General features: G+C 37.9%; 1 protein-coding gene across 1 annotated transcript in view; it reads left to right on the top strand.

The window, feature by feature from the left end:
• The window catches only part of LARS2 (leucyl-tRNA synthetase 2, mitochondrial), an 81,387-nt gene that overhangs the window by 49,348 nt on the left and 19,864 nt on the right, over positions 1–12,175 (top strand). Inside the window, exons 14-15 of the mRNA XM_019616578.3 lie at positions 2,551–2,688; positions 11,663–11,766. Coding sequence (XP_019472123.1) covers positions 2,551–2,688; positions 11,663–11,766 — 242 coding nt within the window. The remainder of the gene's footprint in view (positions 1–2,550; positions 2,689–11,662; positions 11,767–12,175) is intronic.

The following is a 12,175-nucleotide window of genomic DNA, read 5'->3' as shown; positions in this document are numbered from 1 at the left end:
ACAAAAGGTTGACTAGGGATTGCTCCAAAACTCTGGCATTTGGTTGTTCCTATGCCAGGAGATGTACAAAAGCAGTATGTGTAGACACTGTGTGTGTAAGTGCAGGATGAGCCAGGGTATAGTGGAAGTGTTCAGCTAAGGAGCTAAAGACGGTTGTTAGAGGAGGATTGCTATCAAGAGTGACAGCCTACCACAACTCTGAGACTGTGGTAAGTTGCTTTGAGCCTGTCCTCCCCAGTAGAACACTGAGTATTCTGGTGTGTAGACAGGTAGTTCTTTTCCACTGGGAGGAGGAGGGATAGTACGGTGTAACTTCCAGCTGCCAAGAATGGCACCTTAATAGCACCTTAATTCCTTTCTTTTAGAGCTTCAGTAAGTCTTGCTGCTTTGTCATGCATACAGCCAGAGTGAGGTGGTGTAAGAGGAAGCTTCTGCTTTGTACTACTCTGACTAAATGCATAATTAATAAAAAGAGATTTTTCATGTTCTGTGTATTAGTGAATGCAGCATGGACACTGTGGGAAGATAGATGTAGTTATTTAACCATTTATCTGCTTCATAGTCTGTCTGTATTAGTATGGCTGATATTGCCTTGTGTTCTCTCACCAGCATTAAAGCAGCCTGCACAGAGGCTGACTAAGCTGTCCAAAAGCATTTTACATACACCTATCAAATTAGTTTGCCACCTACCATGGCTAAATGGATGTCCATTACTGTCTCTTGAGTATTTTGAGAGCCATTCTGTAGGGCAGTCTGATGGTAGCAAATCTTTCTACTTTTCATACATTGTTCAGTTATTGCACAGATAAATGGAAAGTGTCTACTAGATGATGTATGTCTTCCTGACAATTTGTGGGAGATAATGAGCTTCATGTTGGTGAAGGAGTCTAGTAAGGTGTACTTTGCTTTAATTGTTGACATTTCCATTTTGGTATTCTTGATGTCCATGTAAACTGTCTTTGTATACATGAAGTTTGCATGCTTTGAGAAGGTCACATCAAGAATGCCATTCAAATGTCAGGTTTGGCTACCTGATTTTATGTGAAATAAGAGTAAAATATGCAAGGTTTTTTTTGTTGTTGTTTTGTTTTTATTTTTTGTTTTTTTTTTCCAAAGAGGAATTAGTGGAACAGTACTGCATTGTAATGCTGACAGAAAGAGTTGCATTTCTTAGATATTGTTACCAAATATAAGGCTCTTAGGGGACTGACTATTTATTTATTGCCCAGAGCAGTGCCTGGGTACATACTACATACCAAGTGATTTAGCCAGTTATTTTTTTGTATTGGCAGCACGCGTTCAGTTAACCTAAAGAAAAGTCTTCTGTGAACACTTCTGCTTCACACTGATCATCTTCTAGTGACAGTGTGAATTTATTGTTAATAATATCACTTAATACAGAGACTGCTTTCTCTCCAGTGACAGTTTAAAATATGCCATTGTGCATGAACAAGAGGAAATTTTCCAGCAGTTGATGATGAAACGGGCATATGCAATATCCAGCTGCCAAAGTAGCAGCTTAGTGTAACCAAATCTGTTTTACATTGAAATAAAAGCATTTGTTCAGATTTCTGTACTAGATTTCTACCTCCACTTAATTTATTTGTTGGGTGTTTTGTTTGGTTTTGTTTTTGTCAGTTAAGCTATGTATGCTTAAACCTGTATTTCTACAAGTCATTTCATCAACCTAGAATTTGGGAGAATTATTCTGTTGATTTCAGAGCCACGTGAACAACGTTAAATTTAGACTTGCTGCACTAAAGGTGTGAATTTCGTATCTGTGGTTTGTGTCTGGGCTCATCTGTGAGGAATAAGGTATTGCTGTCACAAGAATTACAGTTGGAATAATTGTACAAGAAGACAGAATGAGTAAATTTGTTAGAATGGAGCCATGAAATATAGGTTAAAGAATGTACAAATAGTCTATATACGAATATTTAATAAAGTATAAGGTAATGCTAGGATACCATGCAGGTGGCCTCAGATAATTCAAACAACCACCAGCATTCCCTGTAAATTCACTGAGCATCCTTAGGTTTGAGGACGATGACCCATCTGACTGTTTGAATGCTTAGCGGTGTTGTATTAAGCTGCTACATTGCCCTCTAATGGCAACAATGCGGAAACTCTACTAAAAAAGTTTATTTTTTTAATCAGGCTTGTCTTTTGTCTTTCATAGCAATATATTTTTATGTAAAACTTGATGTTGGTAAATAATGAACAATATAAATGCTAGCCACAGGATATTGATCAAATAAAGTCCTATAGAGAACAAGAAAATATTTTCATCATGTTCTGAGATGACATAGGTGAAATCTTAGTTAACATTCAAAATGTATGAAAACAATATTTCTGTGGAGCCATTTCTCAGTGGAAATTATTTTTTTCTATTTAATAAGCATGTAATTTCTGACAAGATTAAAAAGATTGCAAAATAAGTTTTATTATACATGTGTAGATGTCAGTAAGTAGTGGTGATGAGCTACATTAGCAGAGCTGATCTTTCTCTTTCCTGCTGTATTTTTCCAGTTATTCTGCATTTTTTTTCAGGCCCTTTAATCGTGACTTGGCTGACTACTGGATGCCTGTGGATTTGTACATCGGAGGCAAGGAGCACGCAGTTATGCACTTATTCTATGCTAGGTTTTTCAGCCATTTTTGCCATGATCTAAAGATGACCAAACACAAGTAAGCCTTATATATTTCTATAAAAATCTTTCAGATCTCATATACTTAATACAATAATACAATAACCTGCAGAAGTGCTACTGGACACTGTTGTGATCACCTTGAATAAACCTGGATTTTTCTGCTTGTCAGTCCTAACTACTAGGCTAACTACTTTTTTTCTTACAGTTTGTTGCATTTTCTGTATGCATGCATACACAGCATTTTTTTTTGCTACGTGGATATTAACTGGCTTAGAGCAAATGATAAAATGTTACTGTAGATTTTCAGCCTGCAGTAGTTTACATAAGCTAGAAACTTCTGGCATTCTGAATAGTACTCATTAAAAAATTAGGTAACTTTCTGCATGTTAATATCATTAATTTCAGTGTAAGAATGTGTACATATTCTTGTAATTCACTGCAGTTTTGGGGCTGAACTGTGCAAAATAGTTCATAATAGCAAAATAAGTATATTTTTCCTGCTGTCAATTAATCTTTATTCAGTTACTGTACTTAATTACTTTTAACAACTCTTGTTACTGTTGTAGTGTTGTAGTGTGCTGTTGTACTGCTCATTACCCTTTGTTTTGGTTAGGGGTAAAGTTTGAGGCAGGAACATGAGTCATTTCATCTTTCTATGCTTTATCCTGCCTGTTTCCCAACTTAATATCCCAATTTCCACTCAAATTCTGGCCTGTTTGTACCCTAAAATGCCATCACAGGAGTGCCTCAACTGGGAGAATACAAGTGGTGGAACAGTGAAAGACGTGTTCTGTCCTGTTACCCCATCAGCAGAGATGTTTGAATAGATTAAGTCAGAATGAGTGATCTCATGAGAACCACTGCTTGGTAATTTCTGAGCTGGCAACTCCTTCACATTCATTCTTTACAAGTATCCACTTCTCAAACTTTATGCGGAAGAGGAACATGACAAACACATGACATAGTGATTTCACTACAATACTAGAATTTAAGTAGCTGAGCACCAGAGAGCCACTGGAATATTTCTGTGAGTTACTTCATAATCATTTGATGAAAATAGACTATCAAGTTTTTATCACTCATTCTTTTGATTTCATTTGTTTCATTGCTTTGAAATTTTGGTATGGATCATTTCTCTACCTGTGTTTCACTCAGTTGTCTCCAGCTTGCATAGTTGCAAGCAGGAAGGCTGTTCCTTCTTTGAGAGTGGGCTTCTGAAAGTTGATCCTTTCTGTAACTATTTTAGCAGAGAATTTCAGAGCTTTTTTTTGCAGGTAATTGCAGCTTTATCAGTGCTACAAAGTACTTTACAATACTGGTCTGTCTGCCATCTAGTGGAGCTGTAACACAATAGTTCTTCTGCTGGTCAAATTCTTCTACCTCTTTAACTGTGGTGGCTAAAGTACTGTTACTATAAACTGAGATCAGAAGGAAAAAGAGGTTTGCTTGCAAAGTAAGCAGTCCTCCAATTTGATGTGCAAGAAAATGAAAATACATGAAAAGAGCACAGTTTGGCTGAAAAGGGACTTTTTGATTGACCTTGAGCACTAAAAATAAGTGCATGGAGAGTAGAAGCGGGCATTGTGGTGGGACAAGAGGAAATGGTTTTAAACTAAAAAAGGAGAGATTTAGATTAGATTTCAGGGGGAAGATTTTTACTGAGAGTGGTGAGGTGCTGACACAGCTGCCTAGAGAGGTTGTGGATGCCCTGTCCCTGGAGGTGTTCAAGGCCAAGTTGGATGGGGCCCCAGGAAATTTGATCTAGTACTTGATATAATGGTTGGCATCCCTGCCTGTGGCAGGGGGATTGGAACTTGATGATCCTTGAGGTCCCTTCCAACCGAAACCATTCTATGATTCTGTGATTTTTTGGTTGGCTGCCCCTGGAAGAGTGTAAAAGTGTTGACTGGGTAGGCCTATGGTAATTGGGAAAAGCCAAAATTTATCTAGAATTGAAACTTGTGAACAATGTGAGGGCAGTAAAAATTTCTGCGGATACATTGATGGGAATATCAAGGAAAATATTGGCCTGATACTAGATCAGACTAACAACCTAACAAACTAGTAAACAAAGGTCTTTGTTATCAAGATCTGTGCTTAGTAGGACAGTTACTTATCCACTAGAGAGTAGGATTGAATTAGGGATGGATTAAGGAAACCAAACATGCACAAGTTCATGGGACCAGATAGGATGCATCCAAGGGGTGCTGAAGGAGCTGACCTTTAACATTGTGAGGTGCTGTCCATTATTCATGAAATGTTGTGGTGAAAGATGTAATGACTAGCAATAAGATAACTCAGGGAATGCCCCTAGTGACTGGAGAAAGGCAGATGTAATATGTGCATCTTCAAGAACAAGCAAGAAGAATGATCCAAATTACTTACAAGCCTGTCAGCCTCACTAGGTCGCTAGGTATATTTTGAAGCAAGCCCTCCTGGAAGTAATTTTCAGACTCAGGAAGGACAATGTGACTGGCAGTAACCAGCATGGATTTATCAAGTGTAAGTTACATCCAACTCAATCTGTCTTCCTTCTGTGATTAGATGATTCCCTCTCTGGATAATCAATAAGCATTTATTATGGCTCTAGCAAGACTCGTGACAAGTTTCTTGTATTTTGGCTTGCATAATAGAGACTGAATGGGTAGGCTATAACATGGATGGAAAAATTGTCTAGACTACCAAGCTCAAAAGGGCAATGGTTCAAAATCTGACTGGTAGTTATTTACAAGTGGTCTTCCTCAGAGGTCACTGCTGAGGTAGATCTTATGTAACATCTTCATCAAGAATCCAGACAGTTTAACAGAACACACCCTCCACAAGTTAATTGATCACTGCACAGGAATCTCTTGAAGTTCAACAAAGACAAATGTAGAGTCCTGTATATGGAAACAGCATGAGCTGGGACAGTTATGTAGGAGAATGCACTATGGAGAAAGCTTTGGGGGATGAAAACCAAGTTGGGTGTAACCAGCAGTAGACATGAGAATATACAACACCGTGTTAACAAAAGCATGTCCTAAAGTGATTGTCTCTATCTCTGCTCATGACTCAGGAAGTCACATCTGGAATATCATGTCCTATTTCAGGGCCCCAAGTGATAGGAACATTATCACACTGAAGAAGGTCTAGTGGTGGGGCACTAAGACAGCTGGGGAGTAGAGCCTGTGGCATACAAAGAGAGGCTAAGGGAGCTGGATGTGTTCACCCTGGAGAACAGAAGGCTAAGGAGGGAATATAACTGCAGTCTTCTGCTTCCTAAAAGTGGATTATGGAGAAGACGGAACGAGATTCTTCTCAGACATGTACAGAGAAATGATAAGGAGTAACAGTCACAGAGCTGCACTGAAGGAAAAGATGTGACAGTAAAGGAGGTCAGACACTGGAACAGTTTGTCTGGAGAGTTTCTGTGATCTCCATCATCAGATATTTTCAAAACTCTTCTCAATGGGTCCAGAGCAACCTGTTTTAACTTTGAAGTTAGGTCTGCTGCAAGCAGGATATTTGACCAAATGACCTCCAAAGGTCCCTTTCAATCTGCATTATTTTAAGGCTTTGCAATTCTACAGGTTTATAAATTTGGAATGCTGTGACAGAGCAGTAGCACCAAAACTGTGTAAAGTATGTTGGTCTAAATATGGTAAATTTCAGAGGGAAAACTCCAACTTTGGTGCAAAAAAATGCACAAAAAGCACTGACCATGTTTATTGACAAAAGTAGAGAAAATCAAAGCTGCTTTATGTAGAAATAATTTTCAAGGCTGTAGAGAATCCCACCGAGATAATACACAAACTTAAGAACTTGTACGTGTGAAGATATGTTACAGCATTGCCCCCAGGATCTGTTGTTTGTACTGCTTATGTATGTGTTTAGAATGCAAGGTGACTGTAACAAATTCCTTATCATACATAAAATTGCTTGCTTGCTTTAGCTCTGCAGAAGTTAAAGCATTAGGTGTTTTTAAGCCATTAAGTCAAATTAAGTTGTTTTGATGTGGAAATTGCAGCTCCTCTATCAATACTACCACATGTTTTGAGCATGTTTTAGCTTTTGTCAGAAGCTCGAGGCTGGGTATCAAAGTCCAAAAACGTGATCAGAAAAAACAAGCTTACTAGTAGGAAGCTTAAAGTCATGGCATTGAAGCCCACAGCTCTGAGGGAAAATATATTAAAGCATTAAAAAACAATGCCCTATTGTGCATTCTTGACTTTTTTCTAGCTGCTGAGTTCTGTTCACTGATTAAATTAGTAAAATTCTCTGATATCTCAGTTTATGAGAGCGGCCACCATTTAAAGTGTTAACTAGTATTCAGACCAATTTTTGAGATTCCCCCATAATTCTGTAATTGTTTCCACGTTGATGGATTTTCCTTATTAAAATCTTAATTTTTTGGCTTTTAACCTCTTTTCAAATTTATTGTCATTTTTCCTGTTAGTCTTTAATTCTATATTAAGGACCATTAACATAATACTGAGATTGAAAACAAAAGTTAAAAATTTCAGAGTTCAGATTTGAAAAACAATTTCCTTGCATATGATACACATTATTACAGTATAAATATTACATGCCATTCATTTACAGATGTCACAGTTGCTTTCATATCAAATGCAACATTTGGCATCTGTAATTGTAAAGGTGTAAATATAGTTTAAAGAGCCCCTGGAGATGGAGCATGATCGTTTACATATGTTTTTAATTCATTGAAATGGAGCTGAGAAGTCAGCGTAAGTAGGACCCTCTGGGTACTATATGGTATATGATAGATTAAGCTCAAAATATCCCATTTTGTTTTAGCTATCTTTGAAGTGCAACAGATCTGGAATTAATTCACAAGCCAGTCAGCCCTTCCTGTTGTAACCAACACTGGGAGAGGGTCCAGGTAGAGCTGGGGCCAGCAACTAATCTGTTCCATCTTAATCCACCATGGTGAGTGTGTTGACACACTTGCTTACACCTGTTCAACCATGTTATTGAAAGTAAAAGTTACACAGAATTTGCCTCTTCCCTTTAGTAATCAGTTCTGTCAGATGAATAATTGTAAGTGGAATCTAACACATTCTGCCCGAAGGATTATAAACCAATAAAAAAGTTTATTGTTGCCATTTACTCAGCAGATTTGACTTTAGAGATAGATAGAGAACAAATGTGTGGAATAAGATGGCACTATTTTTACATAGCTGCATTATAGAATAAAAGAAGATACCTGTATGACAGAAATAGGCTATTCTCTAAAGGAAGCGTATCACATCTTTTCAAAGTTCATTAGGGACTTTATCACAAATATTGATTTTCAGTAAAAGCACTCAACTACTGACTGTGTAAAATCCAAATGTCCAATATTATTTGATCTTTTTTCAGCCTGAAATAATGTCCCTGCAATGCCATCTTTCATTTCTATTCTGGCCTTCTGCAGTATTGCCAGTACGTATGATTCTAACTAACAATTTCATGACCTGAACTCAGCTGCCAGTGACTGACCAAGGTCTTGTCTTAGCTCTAGGACATGGTATTGGGCTTTCTCAACCTTTCTAAAGATGTGGGTTGCGGCACATTCAGTAAGCTCCTTTTCTAGGGCTATCCTTCTGAGTCCAGTATTTAGTGCTGTTGTGGACTCACAGAATTACAGAGATTGGAAGGGACCTTTGGAGATCATCTTGTCTAACACCTGTGCTAAAGCTGGTTCCACGAAGTGGTTTACACAGGAAAGCATCTAGGCAGGGTCTTGAGGTCGTGGACAGCCTGTTGCAGTGCTTTGTCACCCTCGCAGTAAAGAATTTTTTCATGTTTGTATGGAACTTCCTAGGTTCCAGTTTGTGCCCATTGCTGCTTGTTCTCTTACTGGGCACTGTAGAAAACAGCCTGGCCTCATCAAATTGACTCCTACACTTCAGATATTTGTAACAGTGATGAAATCCCCTCTCAGCCTTCTCTCCTCTGGGCTGAAAAGATGCAGGTACCTCAACCTAAGTGGGATGCAGGATGCTCCAGACCCCTAAAATCTTTGTAGACCTCCTCTGAACTCTCTCTAGAAGTTCTCTTTCTTGCTCGAACTGAAAAGCCCAGAACTGGACATAGTACTTCAGATGTGCCCTCACTAAGGCAGAGTAGAAGGGGAGGAAAACCTCCCTCGACCTGTTGACCACACTCTTTTTAATGCATCCCAGGATACCATTGGCAGTTTTGGCCACAAGTGCACAATGCTGGCTCATGGCCAACCTGGTGTCCACTAGGACACCAAGGTCCTTGTCCAGAGATCATTATCCAGCAGATCAGACTCTAACCTGTACTGATGCATACAGTTATTTCTTGAAAGGTGTAGGACTGTGCTCTTGCTCTTGTTGAACTTTGTAAGGTTCCTCTCCACTCAACTCATCAGCCTGTCCAGGTCACACTGAATGGCAGCACAGCCTTCTGGTGCATCAACCACTCCTCCTAGTTTCTTATCGTCAGCAAACTTGCTGTGGGTGCATTCTATCCTTTCATCCAGATGTTGATGAAGGCGTTGAACAAGACTGCACCTTGTACTGACCCCTGGGGAGCACTGCGAGCTACAGGCAGTGTAACTCTGCATGTGACCATGTGATGGAGCCATCACAGCACTGACAAAGGCACTCTGCACATAAGGGAAAACTGCTTAGGGCTCCATTTCTTTCTGAACCCTGTGTTTATTAGACAGGCTCTGTTTTTTTTGTTTTGGGCATTTCTCCATTCTCCTGTGGTCTCCCAGTAGGAACAAATGTTGTTGGTTTTTTTTGTCCCCATACTTGGTAATGTATTTTGTATTGCATTTTTGTAGCCCCTGTCAGCATAAACAAAAATAGGAAATGCTCATTTCTCCATTCAGCCTTTAATAACTTGGCATATGATCTGAACTAGCAGTTTGTCATTGAAAATAAGTGTTCCTTGAAAAATCACTTCCAGTGGACAGTCTTATCTGACTTTGATGTTCTGGCTACCTCATTAGATTTACTTTAGATAGTAACAAGTGCAGCTATTTTAAATTGAGTTCTTAGACAGTCTGATGTATTCAGTTATAGGAGAAAAAATGTTTTCGTTTTTCCTTAGTGTAATTTATTTAGTTTGTAGAAAAAGCACTATCCCAAATAGTTCACGCCTGAAATATTTCTATACTCACTAATCTCAGATAGGATGCAAGACTTTTGTTCCTGATTTTTCATCTTTAATTGACTTAGATAATTTTAGGTAATTATTTGAGATCTGAGTTGATGACTGCTTCTTATTTTTAAAATGCATTTTTCTGTTTCTACTCCTTAAATTTGACTTGAAATTTTGTCTTCCAAAGATCCTTTAACTTACTTACAAATAACATGATTTTCCAGGCAACCTATGTTTAAACCTGAGTATGAAAATATTTACAGAAATGCTCTTGCTTCGAACCATTGATAAAATCAGGCAGCATAGTAGAGACCAGTGCTGCTTGGTGACTGAATGATACACTTGCCAGTAGTACTTGCCAGTATTGGACAATATTTGAAAGTATGAAAAATATGCAAGGAAGGAAACTCCTGTTCAGACATGAATATGTTGAATGTTAATTATGAAGACTGTTGCTTTTTTTAAGGAGTAGCATTTGGAAGATATCTGCTTCAGTACTGTAAAACCATACATAAATGTTGTATTATTTAGTGATTGAATACTATATTTAATAAATAACTGTGGTTTAACTAATGAGATAAATTTTCATATGTTTTATATTTTGTGAAAATTCAACAGTGACTCTACAAATTGGTAGTGTTTTGTATTATGATTTTTTGGTACACATAAAGTAAAATGTGGAAGCCTATTCTTATTGTTTCTTCCTTAGATGTATGAATTTATTCTAGCTTTTGGAAAATATGTTAATACAAGTGATGCATCCTTTGTTCTTAAGTGTTTTGGTAAATATGTGGGCCTTTGTTAGGAGGAACTGTGGGTGGTTCAAATTGCTAAGTGTTGAGCACATGAGAGCATTAGGAAGTACAGGTCTGACTAGCATGTCCTCCAAAATGATGGTAACCAGTGTCTTTTTACCTGAGGATTCCTTGAGGAAACTCCCCAGACTCCATGCCCTTTGGCTCTCACTCCTACCCCTAGTGATCTTGGGGTTGCTTTTGCTTTCCTGATCAAAACCTCTAGCGATTAACTTTGTTGTACTTTTTAAGTCAAAACAATGACAGAAAGCTGACTAGGTGAATTAGAAATGTAAGATCATTGAAAGAAGGTGACAGCAATAATATATCTGCCAACTAGGAAAGTGTTTACTTAGAATTTATTTCTTGCTGAGTGAACTTCTGCCTTTGGCTCTGGTGCTTTTAAGGCTCTTTTTATCTCTACGGTACACACATTTAATGAGAACTTACCTTTCCTGATGTAAATTAGAAAAGTAGAGTTTTATTGTTCAAGATGATAAAAATATAATATAAAGTATCTGTATAAATATAAACATAAATAGATCCACAAGATGAACTTTCTAGCATTGCCCTTTTCTTCATTTTCTCTATTGTTTTCATGTCTGGAGATGCAAATGCTTGTGTTGGAGAAACACAATCTTCTCAGTTTATAGAAAGAAATGTGCAGCAAGAATTTGATTTGTTCACATACTGCATTTCTCAGAGAAGCTGGAACTAAATATTTGTAAAAAAGTGACAGTCCATACTTGCTCACTTTTACAAATGGGATTTTAGCTTAGAGTTAGGGAACTTGTCCAATTGGCGAGGAACTTTTGTGTATTATCTTTATGCTAATTTGAAAAGTGACAGTGTAATAATTCTGTACTAAATTATGATGCAAGAATGTGTACAAAATACAAATATGTATTTACACTTGTTAGCGAGGCACCATGAATAAATGCAGAAAGTGCTCTTTCTACAGTGCCAAACATTTATGCGGTGGACTTGAAATTCTTGTTTCATTAAGTAACTACACCTGACCATCTGACATCTGAGGCTTATCGTAAGTATCCTTTAACGGCTGTTTTCAACCGACAAGTTTCTTTTTCCTTCCATCCTTAGGGAGCCTTTCCATAAGCTTTTGGTTCAAGGTCTTATCAAGAATCAGACATTCAGACTAAGAACAACAGGCCAATATTTGAAGAGGGAGGAGGTTGATCTCACTGGTAAGAGAGAACGCGTGAGAACACCAGTACAGGTGCACCCAGAAAGTCAGAGACTATTTCAGTTAAAAAGGGACATACAGATCTTAGTGCTGGGAAAATTAGGTGGGGAAAAATAAATCCTTGTAATATTTAAACCAGACAGTCTCTTCCGTGAGTCTGGGATTCATATCCACTGCCAAGTGTACAGAGACCTTACTAATCTAGCAACTTTTAATTGCAACCACATACAGCAACAGTGCTATGATACCAATTTAGGTCTACTGTAGTCCAAAGGATCCAAAGTTTTATAACAACAGTGCTCAGCAACTTGCTGAATGAAGTTAGCAGTTCCAGCAAACAGACAACCTACAGGAACACTGTGGCAAAGTTAACATGGTTGTTAGTATATTCAATAAACATTAGACATATA

Source organism: Meleagris gallopavo, chromosome 6 (genome assembly GCF_905368555.1).
Source record: "Meleagris gallopavo chromosome 6, MGAL_WU_HG_1.1, whole genome shotgun sequence".
Classification (NCBI taxonomy): Eukaryota; Metazoa; Chordata; class Aves; order Galliformes; family Phasianidae; genus Meleagris; species Meleagris gallopavo.
The sequence above is the reverse complement of the archived record's forward strand: the minus strand, read 5'-3'. Positions and strand labels throughout refer to the sequence as shown.